Below are 16,358 nucleotides of genomic sequence, written 5' to 3'. Positions count from 1 at the left end.
TGCACAAGAACCGATTTTCAATTACGTGCACACACTCACACACGAATCCTTGGCGTGAAGAAGCTGCAGTTTGATGCCATATTTAAACCAGATGAGCAGAAACCTGTAAACCCCTTTGACTGTGACCCACTGCAGAGCCTCAGAAACTGGTTCCAGCTAAACTGCTTTCTTCCAATCTTCAAGAGCAACTCAGTATTATGTCTGCAGGTCTGTAAACATCCTAAGCACATTATAAATTGAAAAGTTTACCGCTTTTAAAAACAGACAAATTCACTCTGAATATCAACAAAAGATTTTTTAGATGTAGTGTTAGTGCAGACGTGCTGAAGAGGCATGTGAGGGTTTAGTGTCACTTTTAAAATATAATGACTTAAGTATATCTTGTACAACATGGGGCAAGAGTTGAATCTGTAGCTGTTTTTACTTCTGCTGTATTTGATACAATAACATTCAGTGGATTGTTGGTATTTGACTATTGGACTCCCACAACTGTTGTAGCTGCCATTTTCCTTCAGGCTCTGGTTGTATTTCACTGAAATCCAAGCCTTCATTTTCACATTTTCTCTCTCTCTCACTTCCACCTCACCCTTCTCAGTATTGTCACACCAGCTATTTTCCCTTGGATTTACCAAAATCGTGTGTGTGTGTGTGTGTGTGTGTGTGTGTGTGTGTGTGTGTGTGTGTGTGTGTGTGTGTGTGTGTGTGTGTGTGTGTGTGTGTGTGTGTGTGTGTGTGTGTACTTGTGGTGCCTGTCTGGTTATTGTGTGTATGTCTTTCTCTGTCTCTTTGTGTGGCCATTGTGGGTTTGGCTGCCACTGCATCACAAACCACCAGCCCTAATTCTCTGTGACTTTGCTAACGTTTTTGCGACAGTCACCCCCCCCCCCCCCACATTACTGCCACAGACCCCCAATAGATGGGATTTTGTCCCAGAGACGCCGAAATGAAAAGAATTTCATTGGTGTTGGTTTACAGCGTTCCCACAGGTCAGGGAATTGGTGGAATGCCGTGAAATTGTTTTGTGGATTTGGTAAAATGTTGGCTATAGTAGGGTGGTTTACAGAAATTTAGCAAAATGTATTTCTTTCCTGACATTGATTGCATTAGTTGTTGGTTTTGAGTTGTTTTTTCTATACATCATGAACAGCTTTAGAGGGGCTTATTATTCCTGTAGAAAAACGCCATTTACAAATTTTATAGGTCAGGGATGTGCTTTTAATTGTTAGGTTGAAACTATGAAAACTAATGAGGATCTTTTAGCAAAAGGATGATAGTGGGGTATTTTTAGTGCTGTAATTGATAACCTTAGTTGCTCATTAATTTAGAAATGAAAGAAAATACTGACTCAAATACAAGCTTTACAGTAAATGTTTTTATGAACCAACATAAAAGTTGTTGCAGGTTGTTTTTCTGCATCTGTAAATAGTCTTTGAGTGAAAATACAGTTGCATCTATTGCTCTTAATTGCCTTGGCATTCCACAGTCTTTCCAATTGAGACCCTGGACCAAACCTTGGAAAGCGACACTGTGCTTGTTTGGATACAGTAGTGGCTCCGATTTATTATGAGAGAGAAGCCGTATTGGCCGCTGCTATGTCTTTTTCAGCCAGAGAAGTCGAGTCTGGTTGTCTTTAGTGTCGGGTGGCTGCCTCCATTGTCATCACAAGATGGCTCCAGCCCTCCACTGTGGCGTGTGTGCATGTGTGAGAGTAATGTGGCCAGACAGCCAAAGTTGTGCATGTATGTGTTAGAAATGTGTGTGTTAGTGTAGACCCATGTGTCTGCTTGTGTGAGATTATGTGAAGGTTGTGGGCGTCCATGCAAGTGTGTTAGTGTGCTCTGCAGTGTGTCTACTGTCGACTCAGCCTTTTCCAGCCAGCCCCTTCCTCATCTAACCCACTAATCCCCGTAATCCCCCTCACCCACTCCTACCTCCACCCTCGTTTCTCCAGTTCCCTTTATGTCTCCTGCTTCTCTCTTATCTCTGCACATCCTTGTGTCTGTCTTTCATCTCCTAATATCCACTCGTTTCTATATGTAGGCTCATAATGTGGGACGGTTCACTTCCATTTGTTGTCATGCAGATTGAGTGTGCAGTGTATTTCTGACTGCTGACTGCTGTACTCCTGAACAGTGCTTTTAAATCAATTGAATCAGCAATTGAATCTCACATAGTTGTACCCCGGCCTTCTTTCTTTATTTCATTCATTAATGATGTGCTGTAAATTAGTCTGGCACTCGGTTAATCATCCCCATTGTCTCTCTTTTCCTCTACAGGCTGTAGAGAGAGAGCAGGTGGACAGCATTCAACCGAAGCTGCAGCACGTCAACGCAGTGGGTCAGGGTCTGATCCAGAGCGCTGCCAAACACACCGACACCCAGGCACTGGAGCACGACCTGGAGACAACCAACCTCAGATGGAACTCACTAAACAAGCGGGTACGACTCCATAACCTGGAAACCAGTATACACCAGTATAGAAAGTATATAAAAGTAACATTGCTCCACTTTCTTGTAGTTTCAAACTTTAAGTTTTACTAACATCATCAGGGGGTATTAGGAAACATCAGCTCATGAATTCTAGTTGCACCAGCTGAATGCTCAGTTGCATCAGCTAGGTGTGTATGACTAAATGCAGATTGTATGTGTCTCTACCAGGAATGTACTACTCTAGTAATCCTCCTGTCACTTTCTTTTAAATCAGAAATGTGTGATATGGTGTAAAGTGTTGTATACATGTTATATTTTAAGATATTAGGTAGAAAGTGTTGAGGCTAGGGTCCAAATATAATAATAAATAAAGCAGGTGAGGGTCTTGCACTGGTATATCATTTCATGTGATTTCTTTTATTTCCTTTTGCTGCTTCTGTATTCATAACTGTCTCTCAATGTTTTCAGGTGGCAGAGCGGATTGCCCAGCTGCAGGAGGCCCTGTTGCATTGTGGGAAGTTCCAGGATGCTCTGGAGCCTCTGTTAAGCTGGCTGAGCGACACAGAGGAGCTGGTGGCCAATCAGAAGCCTCCGTCTGCAGAATACCGTGTAGTCAAGGCTCAGATCCAAGAACAAAAGGTACGAGAAGCAAGAAGCAGGTTGAAGATGATAGAAAAGTACTTATAATACTCATAATTCCTATACATTATAATTATAATGTATAGGAAACATGTCAGCACAGAACAATGAGATTTAAAACTTAACAGCTTAAGTAGCTTCCTTTAGGTCATCAAAGGAACATTTACTGTTTTGTATTCAGAGCCACTGCTCACATTTTCCACTAAGGGGTTTGAAGTACTGATCATCAAGCACAGTTGTCTGAGCTCTTAACTCTGCCACCCACATTCTCCTCTTCCTTCTTTGAAGTATCCTGCCAGTTACAGCCTGCAAACTAAAGTGGATTTGAATTTTCACTTTCAATTTAATTTCATAAACATTATTGTGAAATTTAGACAGGTTTAACTGAGATGGTATTGATATTCAGATGTCCTCATTGCCCTTTAACCATGAACAATAGATATCTGAATGACAAGCACACACACACAAACACACACATACTCAATGATCCATCTGCCTGGCATCCAAACGGCCCCAGTTGACCGTCTGCCAGTCAGACAGGCATAAAAACAGACACACACACACACACATAGGCATTGTGGATTTGTATTGTTTGCACAAACACACACACTTTTCCCTGTTTATCCAACATACACTTCCTGTGTTTGTGCACGTAAGGGGTGCTGCAGTCTCAGCCAGCGATCAGTCACACGTGTTTACATCCGTGACGGAGAGACCACTGTCACTGTTTGGCTTAAAAAGAGAGTAAACTGAGGAGAAGTGCTTTCCAGGAGCTGAACCGAGCTGTTAGAGAGGCCGATAAATAATCAGGAAGGAAGTAACTTACATAATTATACATGTGTGTTGTTTTAATGTGAACATTACATTTTAGAAAGTAGCACTTACCTGTTCATATGTTGTATAACATGTCAGTGACATCTGTGTGCTTTGATGATGAGTAAAAGTCCTCTACTAAACATGAATAAGCCTTGAATTAGGCTTTAATAGACTTCTTAGTAACACAGAGAAAATGTAAGTGTTGATTTTCAGATATCCAACTGTTTTAGGAGAACGTTTAATTTATTTTTCCATGCCTCAGACACATATTGTACTAAGTGCATTAGAGGCATAGTTAACTTGTTTTCAGGAGTGTAAACAACCCTCCTCTTTGCAAGCATCAAGGGATTAGCTTTTTAAATTTAATTAGTCACTGTATACCCAGTAAACACTCACTTAGATGATGATGTGGGCATGAACTCTGGTGTCAATGATCCACCCTGCTTCTGGTCTTCAGCTGTCTAGGAGCTTATTGCTATATAATTGTACTCTAACACTTCAATCCTGCAATAAATCCCAACTGTAAGAATTACATTTTTGATGGGTGTTGTTTTACCTTTATGGTCAATTTTGATTCTGCAGTCTACACTTACTTTAAATTCTATTGTGCTTTGGGAAACTAAATATTTGAACCACCTCTCAGTTCTCACATAAATTGTACCTATAACTGTGTGTAATTTCTCCCTCCAGCTGCTCCAGAGACTGTTAGATGACCGCAGGCCAACCGTGGAGATGATTCGTGCTGAAGGTGCGAGGATTGGAGCCACAGCGGACACTCAGGACCGAGAGAAGATCCAGACTCAGCTCCAGAGTCTGGCAGAGAGATGGACTGACCTGCTGGACAAGGCCAGCGCCAGGTAAGTCCTCTCTGTGATACAGGATGTTTCCAAATAGCTATCCAGCCAGGCCAAGTTTTTTGATTTGACATGTGATCTTCCTGTGGAGTGGGAAAATAAGAAGGAATGTCTCTCTCCATGATTGTTGACTGTGCAAAAATATCAGCTGTGTTCATTTTATCCATAAAAAACACAGATAATATCAAAGAGTTGCACATTTGTCTTGCTGTAAATATGTGGTTTGGGAAAGTAATCAGTGGTGTACCTCAACAGCATGCTATCTTGTGGTTTTTTCCTGTTTTTGCATTTCATCTCTGGGTGGCTCAGATGAACACTACACTTAAAGAAAGAATTGTATCATTACTATTGGTTTCTGTGGTCTGCAAGTCATTTCAGAGGCCTTTCTGTTCAATAGGGAAAGTACAGTTTCTTAAGGGATAAACAGACACACACACAGAGAATATACAAACAAAACTCAGTGAAGAGATGTGTGTCTGCTCATGATCAAAATATATAATGTTTACAACACTATCCTACCTGACAACAAGCTGTAGGGCAAGATATAAAAGTGTCAGTCGTGTTTATATAATTTATTATACTGCCTAGTATAAACACTCACAGTTTTATTACTGTATTTCTCTGCACTCACGCACACACAATATGTTTTCTCACTGCCTTACAGAACCTAACAATCAGACATTTTGTGTGTTTATGAGATTCTTTAAATTGTAATAATATATCATGAAAGTTTAATAAACTGTTTACAAAAAACAATGACAGCTTCATGACAAAAAGTCAAAAATGTGAAAGCAATAAAACACCAATAAAAACACTTCTCTCCTCCATGTCATGGTATCTTATCATGTCATCCCTCAGGCAGAGAAAGTTGGAGGAGCTGCAGGTTTTGGCACTTCAGTTCCACGAGGCTCTGGAGCCACTGGGAGAATGGCTGAGTGCCACCGAGCGACGCCTGAGCTCTGCTGAGCCCATGGGAACCCAGACTGCAAAGATCACCCAGCAGATCGTCAAGCACAAGGTACCGTTTGGCTCCACGGCTACAGAAACTGTCCTCTTATCATAAAGTCAGAAAGGTAAATGCTAATGTGCATCAGGGAGCAGGAGATCAGGCACCTGGCTGCTCAGGTAATTTTACATTTACATAGTTAGAATGTGAACAGAACTCCTAAACTTCCATTAAAGGAAAAAGGGCAGATTGGTTGATAGAAGGCAGGAAGGTGCTTTGTTAACATGCTTTTCAAAATAAAAGTCAAACTTAGCTGCAAAAATAATAAAAAATACTTTATTAACTGCCAATTTCCTTCAAAGATGGTTTGGATTCCAGTTGTGCAATCCCCATTACTAATGGGGGAAATATGTGTACTGACAAACACATATAATCTTATAAAAAACACAGGATAGATGCTCTAAGAGGAGCATTAAGTCATAAAAGTCACGAGTACATTTCTAGGCTGATTCATGCCATAAAGTTTTTACTTTTCATTTAAGTTTTTGAGTTTTTTCACTCATTCATCCATTATTGTTTATGGTTTCCTGTAATCTATGATTTATCATTTTCATGCTCATCATTTAAGTTTTTATCCATATTTCTGTTGTTTTGCTTTTCCTACTTTCTCTCACCTCCCCATCTCAAACACACACACGTACATGCAAACACAAACACACACACACACACACAATTCCCAGGCGCTTCAAGAGGACGTGTCCTCACGAGAAGCTGAGGTTGACCACCTCGAGTCCCTCAGTCAGTCGCTGACCCCGCTCAGCTGTGCAGCTGATCGCAATTGGTTAAGTGAACGTGTGGGGGCGGTGAGGTCAGGTCACTCGGAGCTGGCTGAATGGTGCAGTAGGCGGGCGGGTCTGCTGGAGCAGGCGCTGGCTAACGCTCAGCTCTTTGGGGAGGAGGAGGTTGAGGTGTTGAACTGGCTGGCAGAGGTGGCTCAGAGACTGGCTCAGGTCTCCGTCCAGAGCTACCAGCCTCAGCTGCTGGCCGAGCAGCACAAACACACTCTGGTATGACTCCATAACCTAAACGCCAACTAAAGCACTTTACCTAATGAGATGGTTTCTTATAAGCTTTGTTAAAAGAGATACACCAATAATAAGTATAGTACAGTGTTTACATTATAAATTTAATACAACTGTAATATGAGCTGTTGTCTTATGGGTGTAAAGAACAGATTTACACCCATAAGACATAAGAAACACACTGGAGCTGTTTGATTATTATTACCGATTTAAAAAGCTGAATAAACCATGGACATTATCATTGAGTAGTTATGGGTTTTTGTAGCATAAAGGAAAATGTAACATTTCACGTGTTAACACTTTGTCTCTCCTCAGTCTCTAAACGAAGAAATCCTGAGTAGGAAAAAAACAGTGGACCAGGCCATTAAGAATGGACAAGCCCTACTCAAACAGACCACAGGTGATCTCAGACTCTTAGACTACGTATGCATGTCCTTCTGAAATACTGTTCATTTAAATATATTTAATGTTTGTTTTAAAATGTGCTTAACATTTTGGTCTCCAATATATTTTGATCACTATCAACACACAGTCTGTATATTAATAAATATAATATATTGGTGTGTCACTATAGACACAGGAAAACTAGGCTCAGTAAGAGAAACACACTAAGCAGTCAGAAACATTTTTTGTAGTTGTAGACTCTAATCCATAACCGCACATTCTTAGTGGTTTGGTTCACCACTGAGTGAAAGCTGGTTTGTGTTTCTCTTCACATGATATTATCTTGATATTATCTTATTATCCACCCAGATGGCTAGTGCTATTAGTGAATTGACTGTTTATCTCATAAATGCGCTTCATATGTAGATGGTTAAATGTTATGAAAAGACGTATACAAAGCTGTCAACCCAAGGTTAAATTAAATTAAATTAAATTAAAACACATTTTAAATATGTAAATGTTAAAATAAATAGTTAACTATTGAACTACTTAACTAATTAAGATTATAAAAGCACCTTATCAATTTGATCTGTGTGTCTTTCTCCAGGCGAAGAGGTTCTGCTGATCCAGGAGAAGCTTGATGGCATCAAGTCTCGCTATGCTGAGATGACGGCCAGCAGCAGCAAAGCCCTGCGCACCCTGGAACAGGCCCTGCAGCTCGCCACACGGTTCGCCAGCGCGCACAACGATCTTAACCAGTGGCTGGACGGCGTGGAGGCAGAGCTCAACACCATGGAGCCTGATGCAACACCTGCCTACCAGGAGAGACAGAAGGTAGGTGGAGCAAAGGAGATAAGTGTGTTTACAGTAAGAGAGACGATGAAAGGGAAATATTTGCCTGGATACAAGACTTCAGCTGCTCAACAGTCCGTGGCCACCGTTGTCTGATTCTCTGACCAACAGGCCAAACACATGAACTCTGTGTCTACAAACCCTCGTTGTTGTAGCATGTGCAGAATGAGGCCGAAGTAGAAATATCTCCTGGTTTTCCTAACCCTAACCCAGGACCTAAATTCTTTGCAATCTTTCGTTGAGATTTTTTTAAAACTGACAAACCTCTTCCAAAGTGGTGAGCACAGACTGAGCCTTTAGTGGATGATCCTTTTATATCCTTTTATATCCAACATTTCAGTCTTATTTTGTTTTATAAGGTTGTAAATCCAGAAACATCAGCTGGGATTCTATATCAGTTCAGCCACTGTATGATTGATGGCTATTTTTATTTTTTAGAGTGAATAGTAACAGAAGTGTGGTGGGAAAAAAACAGGTTTTTACTGAATCAGAAATGAATTTGAAATGAATCTCTCCTCTACTACTCCAACAATAAAACACAGGCTGTGATACAAGTTTTTGACTTGTGCCCATGGAGGATTATTTTTCAGTCTTATCTTTCTGTTTCTGGTATTTTCAAGTGGAGACTTGTCCATTTAAATACTGTAAACAGCACCTAGGTTTAGCTGCATGTGCTGCAGTTGCGCTCGTCCTACTGACTTATACTGTTCACACATGTGTAGCCTTTTTAAATAGCAGTAGTATGTTTGCCTTGTGTTATGAAGTCATATCTATCTCAACCAGTGTGTGAATATGACGAGCTGGGTTCTATTTAGCTCTTATGTTCCTTTGGGGTTCGCCTGCATCCCATTAGCTCATTTAAAACAGGCGACTCCTGTGGTTTTTTGTTTTGTTTTTTTATTATTGCTTTGTCCACTTGTGTTTGTGTATGTGTTCACACCATGCATGAAACAAACAACTAACATGAATCTCTGTTTGGAAAAACATTTTTAGTTGTTCCAATCTCACAGTTGAGTTACCATAGAAACACTGATTCCTGGGAACTCGGTGATTAAAATGATTGTTGCATTTAATATGTTGTTAGCATCCAGTTTTTATTCACTCTCTAATGACTGAATGATTTTATTTGAATGCATTTATCATTCAATATTTCTTTCTGTATTTATAAATCTTTATTTAGACACATTTTCATTTTGATTAAAGCTTTTGCTTTCTTGTTAAACTAATTCTTCACTTACACTTTTGCAGGAGCTAAAGAAAGTATCAGCAGAGAAGCGTCTGGTGTTGGATACTATGAATGAGGTGGGCAGTGCCCTGTTAGATCTGGTGCCCTGGCGAGCCCGCGAAGGACTGGACCGACTGGTTGCTGATGCCAACCAACGATACCGCCAGGCTGATGACACCATCACCCAGCGGGTGCAGCTGGTACAAGCCGCCATCCAGAGGTCACAGCAGGTGCTGCAGGCAGTTTAACCCATTTGGGTTTTAACATAAATGTTGAACTGGTGATTTGTCTGTTTGCTGCTGCTAAACATTGTCTTCCCTCACTTCCCACAGTACGAGGAGGCAGTGGATGCAGAACTGGCATGGGTTGGGGAAACTGAGCGCAAGTTGGCATCTCTGGGGCCTCTGAGTCTGGAGCCTGATGTGACAGTGGCCCAGCTGCAGGTGCAGAGGGCTTTCAATATCGACATCATCCGACACAAAGACACTGTGGATCAGCTCCTCGGTACCAGAGACGACATCCTGGAAACTTGCAGTGATGCCCAGAAGGATGCACTGATGGTAGGTTAATAAAAGATGAGGAGAGATGGGAAGTAAAGGAAGAAACTGAGTTAATATTTGTAAGGGCTAGGTGAGGATGGAGTGAGGGGCACGCTGCTCAGTGGAAGGTGTGATGACATGTTTATATTTTTCAGGTAAAGACAGATTCTCTGAGTGCTCGATACGATGCAGTGAGCCAGAGCCACAGTGAGCGGTTTTCAGCTCTGGAGCAGGCCCAAGTTCTGGTGGCTCGGTTCTGGGAAACGTATGAGGAGCTGGAGCCATGGTTGGGTGAGACCGAAACCCTCATCACCCAACTGCCGCCACCAGCCATAGACACAGATGCTCTCCGGCTACAGCAAGACCAGATGAGGGTAAATGAGGACACAAAATCTCATGCTCTGACTTTACTTTTTAGTTTTTTAAGCTTTGTTCTCATTACTGTCACTTAACTGTGTTTAATTACATGTTTTTATTTTCTTCTACAGCTGCTCAGAGAGTCTATTGCAGAGCACAAACCCCACATCGACAAGCTGCTGAAGATAGGACCCCAGCTGGCTGAACTCAGCGAGCAGGAGGGGGCGACAGTGACGCAGCGCTACACCGGCGCTGAGAGACGCTACCTGGCTATCAAAGAGGAGGTGAAAGGTCGTGCTGCTGCGCTGGACGAGGCAGTTTCCCAGTCTGCACAGGTACAGCACCCTGCTGATTTCAGGAAGAGATACAAGTGCAGACTTGGGTCTAATGAGTGTTATTATTCAGTGAGCTTGGGCACCAGAGAGTTAAATTACATTCTGTGTATAAATAAATCGACAGAATTCATTAATCTAAATCCATTTGCTTCACAGTGCAGCTAGAGAAATGATTTGTAAATACTGTTTGGCCCAAGTCTGTTTAAAGCTTGTTATATGGTGTCTGCTGCCTCAGACAAGAGTGAAACCTGACATGATTACTAAACAGCATGAGTGTCTATGTCTCTGTTGCTTGCCTCACGCTGAACGATAATGATGATTTATTGTGCAGCATCACGAGTTCAGTTAAAGCTAAGTTTTATTGTGATTTCTTGTTGCCTGGTTTCCTTAATTTTTGTGTAGCGTGCTTTTTTTTGTAAGAGTCTTCTTATTGGAAAGAGACACCTCACAGAGTTTAGTGAGGAAAATAATCTGTCATCTGGACTTTTCTATTTCTTGTTGAGTTAGTTTTCGTTTTACTTTTATTTACATTTCATGTCATGACACATAATTTAATCACAAACGTTGCTGTCGTTGATATTGCCTGGCATTTTATACTGTATGCATGTTTCTGATTTAACTCATTGTTTGTTTCTCCACCCTCCATCCCCTGTAAACTGATCCACGCACTGCTCCTTCTTATACTCCACCTGCACTTTTTCTGCCTCTCTGTCCTCACCCCTCACTCCACCCTAAACCTTGTCTCCCCCCTTCATCCTTTAACATACCTCTAAACTCCCTCGTTATGGTCACCTCCCCTCATCCTTGCAACCTGTTCCCACCTCCATCCCATCCCTCGTTCATTGTGGATTTGCTGTGTGTGTTGCCACCATTATCTCCATGGTCACTGCTCACTGCAATCACCCAGCTGGTAGAGGTAAGACCACTGACTGACAACATAAACCAGCACTCAGGCTGTGGTTACGTAACGTGATTTTCATCTGAAGTACTAATCTGACCAGAAATGTTTGATTATTGCTTTCGTTTCACCCTAGTAGTACAAAAATAATCACTTCAACTTCAACTGTTGCTTCATTGGTCCAGAAAATGACTGGACCAATCGTGTGACTGCCAGACCTGAGTGACCATAGGACTGAACTGTTTTGTAAACTTTAATTAAGCCTACTCTAAAACTGAGACATGCTTTCGAGTAATGATCGTTTCATTCTAAAACTAGGTTTTATTCAAGTCATCCATAGCTTTCCTTTTGTATCACATAAATAATTCTCTTCTGGCTAGATGAGACTTGTTGTGTTATGTAGTGTAAGCTGTTCCCTCCTCAACTCAACACAAATTGCACCTTTAGTGTCCTCTTGAAGTGTCTTGCGTCCTTTAAAGTGGACTCAGCTATGTTGAAATCTTCCTATCGTGTGTTAGATCACACCCAGCTTTGTCAGTTACACAACCTGGATGTCGTGTTCAAAGTGCAATACTGAGATATTACATAGAAGAACTATAAGGCGTTTAAATTTTGTGAGAATCTGTCTCTGCATCCTGCCACAGATGGCTGACCACCCACATAATATCTCTGTATTTCACAGTATTTTCAAAATGTCACCCAGCTATCAATAACCCAAACAGAGCAACCTCAACCCACTCCCTGTCCTTCCCTATAACTTCATCGTCCTCCTCCCCTTCTATCCTCAGTTTCATGACAAGATGGACCCCCTGTTGGAGACCCTGGAGGGGGCCGTGCAGCGGCTGCGGCAGCCTCCCCCGGTGGCAGCGGAGGTGGAGAAGATCAGGGAGCAGCTGTCGGAGCACCGAGCCCAAGGGCTGGAGCTGGACAAGCTGCTGCCAAGCTTCTCAGCCCTCTGCTCCCGCGGAGAGGAGCTCATAGGACGAGCTGCTCACGATGATCCTGCTGCTCAGGGTGAGTCGCTGGGATGTGTCTGACATTGAGTGACAGGCAAGTAACTTATACTGGCAGACGGGGCACAGAGTTCATGTGTGAAACAGGGTGAGGAGTTCTACACAAACTTGATTAATGATGCTGTTATTAGATTTAAGAGTATGGTTTTTAAAACCATTCACTGATGAGCTGATATAAAAAGGGAGACTTACTTAAAGGCACTTAATAAAGGGTTATTGGCTAAGACAGAGACTTCCAGCAAAACCCACAGATAATGTAACTCAGTCAGTGAGCTAATTGCCAACTCTACCAATTAGCTCATTGACTGCACTATTACCCAGCCAAAGTAAGTCTCTGTATTGTTGACACCAAGCCAGTGGGCAGACAGTCACATCTTGAAATTGAACAGAGTCAATAATGCACTTCTGCACGTTTCCTTCAACGCCACCACATTATGAAACAGAACATACGAGTCTTTGTTGAACTGCTCTGCAGAGAACTCTGTGCTTTGATACCCTTCTGCCCTCAATGCCTCATGGAAATGAATGGTCCACTGTGCAGCTGTAGTGGGAGTGGACTGATGAAACATTAAACTGACAAGAATTGGATACTAGAGGCCAAATTCAGACAAAGAAAATGTCATTATTACTCTTGTGATCAGGTTGACTACACTGCTGAATGACCTAGAATGTTCTCCTACCAGCTTGTTTGAAACATGACTCTTCTGCCCTCTCTCCTCCAGCCGTACGTTCTCGCCTCCTGCGCCTACGCTCTCTGTGGGATGAGATTCGACAGCGGGCCGAGGAGAGGGAGGGCAAGCTGAACGATGTCCTGGACCTGGCTGGGAAGTTCTGGGCCGACGTGGCGGCGCTACTGAGCACGCTCCGAGACTCCCAAGATATTGTAAGAGACCTTGAGGATCCTGGTGTGGACCCCTCGCTCATCAAGCAACAGATTGAGGCTGCTGAGGTATGATGAACACAGGGAGGGGGGAAAGGAGAGCTAATAGATGGAAACCTGCAGAAATTATCTGTGTGTTCAAGTTCAGCTATTTATCCTTAACGACTCACTGTGATGCTCCTCTGTTCCTCTGTCAGGCCATTAAGGCAGAGACTGACGGTCTGAGAGAGGAGCTGGAGTTTGTCAGGACCCTCGGGGCTGACCTCATCTTCGCCTGCGGGGAAACTGAGAAACCTGAAGTTAAGAAGACCATTGATGAGGTGGGAAATCAGTACAGTATTAGGGGACTAAAGGACATCTGTCTGTGTCTGAAATGAGAAAAGCTGTTTGAGTTTGAGTATACAGTAAATCACTATGTCTTCTTGTTTTTCAGATGAATGCTGCCTGGGAGGGTCTGAACCGAACATGGAGAGAGAGGATGGAGAGACTGGAGGAGGCCATGACGGCCTCTGTGCAGTATCAGGATGCTCTGCAGGTGTGTACATCTCAGTTAGTCTATGCTTACATCTAAACTATCTACACTGTGACTAGTAAAATAGTATTAACATCTTAAATATAATATATAACAATATAGTAAGTCAGTAAAAACAAAGAAAGTCAATCATGTGTTCCTGGGCTTGTGTTTTATTAAAGGATGGAGATCAAAGTTTATGATATAATTTTGTGATCCTGCTTTTGAATATGCAAATTTACTGTCTCATTTCCAGTCCATGTTTGACTACCTGGACAACGCCGTGATCAAACTGTGCGAGATGCCAACTGTGGGAACTGACCTGGGAACTGTCAAACAGCAGATTGAAGAGCTCAAGGTTTGCGTGTTGTGTTTGAGTGTTTCATTCCTCAGTGTTGAATTAATGACACATTTTTCACACATATGTTGATGATTGATTCTTATTATTGTACTTTTAGAAGTTTAGAAGTAAATGTAAAAAGAATTGTTGCTCATCCTCCTCTCATCTCTCCCTTCACCCTGAGCAGCAGTACAAGGTCGAGGTTTACCAGCAGCAGATTGATATGGAGAAGCTGTGCCACCAGGGGGAGCTGCTGCTGAAGAAAGTGTCAGACCAGACAGACAAGGACATGATCCAGGAACCGCTGACCGAGCTCCGACACCTCTGGGAGAACCTGGGGGATAAAATCACCCAGAGACAGGTAATGAAACCACATGTGGCAGCATTTTAGCCAAGTATTCCTTGAGTAACACATTAGAACTTGACCCCTCCCAAGGCTATTATTTGTTTTTTTTGTCCTAAAGCTCTTACTCTACTGTTTTCCTTGAGAATATGATATTGGTCTTTGTTGGTCTTTGTAGGTTTGCATGTATTTGACAGCTGCTTTTCATTACAGTCCAAATATTTGAGATCCTATTTTTAAGCCTGAATGTCTGTCTTTGTTCCGCTACAGCACAAGCTGGAGGCGGCCCTGCTGGCTCTGGGTCAGTTCCAGCATGCCCTGTCTGAGCTGCAGGCCTGGCTGAGCCACACACACACCACCCTGGACACACAACGACCAGTCAGCTCTGACCCCAAGGCCATCGAAATCGAGCTGGCTAAACACCACGTATGTCTAAACTGAATAAATACCTACTGCCTGTGTCATTTTATTCTTCAGCTGATTGTACTACATGCTGCATCCCAATTCATTTCTTTCTCCCTCTGCTCTGGCCCAGGTTTTACGTAATGATGTGCTGTCCCACCATGCCACGGTGGAGACTGTGAACAGCGCTGCCGCTGAGCTGCTGGAGTCCTCTCCTGGTGACGAGGCCAGCCACCTGAGGGATCAGCTGGATCAGCTTAACCAGAGCTGGGAGAGTCTGCTGCTCAAGACCCAGGAGCGACAGAAACTACTGGAGGCCGCCCTTCAGCAGGTACTGTGCAGATGCACCGATGAGTTATTAAACAGTTTCACTGTTTATTTATGACTTTTTAAATCTCTTCCTGACCACTGTTGTCAAAACAGTGTCTCTATAAGTAGGTTAGTTGGGCAGCAGATGGAGTTAGGCCTGTTGTCATGGATTCCATGAGAGTAAGAAAATAACGTTATATCAATATAATATATAATATAATATATATTATAGCTTCTGAACTATGGCAGTTAAATGTGCTAGAAACTGAAAAAAGCTTTGTACTATTAATAAAAATATACAGTTGAATCAAATAGCAGACAAAGACAGAAGGCCACCCAACTCAATGATGATTTAAAGCTATAGTCATAATATTTTTATGATCAGTGGTATTTAATATAATTAATTTATTCCTACTACTGCCCCCTTCCATCTCTGCAGGCTGAAGGTTTTCATGGTGAGTTGGAGGAATTCCTCCAGTGGCTGAGGAGGACTGAGAGCCAGCTGTCTGCGGCTAAACCAACAGGCGGTCTCCCTGAAACAGCCAGAGAGCAGCTACAGCAGCACATGGTAACAGGGAATCACATAACGTATCATGCGCAATACAGTCAGACACACCTCAGTGCCTAGAATTTATAGGTGTGGCCATGCTACGCTGTTTTGGTCTCTATATCGCTGCACTTTTGCATCTAAGAGGAATAGTTTAGAAATCCCAGAGAGTTTAATAACAGTTGGGTGCAAGAAGAAAAACATTTTAACATGTAACACATTAACACAGTTGCCAGTTTTTAATCATTTCGACTTTCTGGCAACAAAAACTCAATCTGAACTGCCAAGAAACATCGTGTTAAATAAGCCAGTACTTTAATGTTCATGTTATGAGGTGTGAGTTTGCATATTGCTCTTACAAGCACGTGGAATTTCCTGTCATCAGTCACAACCCAGTCCTGTGTAAACGTGCCGGCTGTAAACGGCTGAACAGCGTTTTTGGAACAGTAACTATTACTAACAGTGATTTCATAAACGGTTTTTAATAGTGCATTAAAGTTTTTACTAGAAACGCTCGGAGCAGCTTCTCGAGGTTTTAGCTTACACACAGTTTTCTGATGTTACACACAGACATTTGGCAGATGGTGACTATGAAAATTTAATAGCTTCCATTGTTCTAAACAAACCGGTGAAACACAACAACACTCACCTTTTAAG

At 42.3% G+C, this 16,358-nt stretch overlaps 1 protein-coding gene across 14 annotated transcripts in view; it reads left to right on the top strand.

Annotated features, from left to right (window-relative positions):
• Positions 1-16,358, top strand: part of macf1a (microtubule actin crosslinking factor 1a) — a 139,399-nt gene that overhangs the window by 109,724 nt on the left and 13,317 nt on the right. For 11 of the 14 annotated variants that reach the window (XM_026350212.1, XM_026350208.1, XM_026350214.1 and 8 more), the window contains 21 exons: positions 2,277-2,438; positions 2,898-3,068; positions 4,575-4,741; positions 5,597-5,756; positions 6,425-6,751; positions 7,082-7,166; positions 7,758-7,984; positions 9,251-9,457; positions 9,560-9,787; positions 9,922-10,140; positions 10,255-10,458; positions 11,366-11,374; positions 12,145-12,370; positions 13,092-13,318; positions 13,447-13,569; positions 13,683-13,784; positions 14,017-14,118; positions 14,288-14,461; positions 14,714-14,869; positions 14,979-15,176; positions 15,594-15,722. In XM_026350212.1, coding sequence (XP_026205997.1) covers positions 2,277-2,438; positions 2,898-3,068; positions 4,575-4,741; positions 5,597-5,756; positions 6,425-6,751; positions 7,082-7,166; positions 7,758-7,984; positions 9,251-9,457; positions 9,560-9,787; positions 9,922-10,140; positions 10,255-10,458; positions 11,366-11,374; positions 12,145-12,370; positions 13,092-13,318; positions 13,447-13,569; positions 13,683-13,784; positions 14,017-14,118; positions 14,288-14,461; positions 14,714-14,869; positions 14,979-15,176; positions 15,594-15,722 — 3,603 coding nt within the window. The remainder of the gene's footprint in view (positions 1-2,276; positions 2,439-2,897; positions 3,069-4,574; positions 4,742-5,596; positions 5,757-6,424; positions 6,752-7,081; positions 7,167-7,757; positions 7,985-9,250; positions 9,458-9,559; positions 9,788-9,921; positions 10,141-10,254; positions 10,459-11,365; positions 11,375-12,144; positions 12,371-13,091; positions 13,319-13,446; positions 13,570-13,682; positions 13,785-14,016; positions 14,119-14,287; positions 14,462-14,713; positions 14,870-14,978; positions 15,177-15,593; positions 15,723-16,358) is intronic. The other 3 variants (XM_026350206.1, XM_026350218.1, XM_026350217.1) reach the window with 1 other exon arrangement.

The sequence above is a fragment of the Anabas testudineus genome, chromosome 11, assembly GCF_900324465.2.
Source record: "Anabas testudineus chromosome 11, fAnaTes1.2, whole genome shotgun sequence".
NCBI lineage: Eukaryota > Metazoa > Chordata > Actinopteri > Anabantiformes > Anabantidae > Anabas > Anabas testudineus.
Note: the sequence above shows the minus strand (reverse complement) of the source record. Positions and strands in the feature narration are given on the sequence as shown.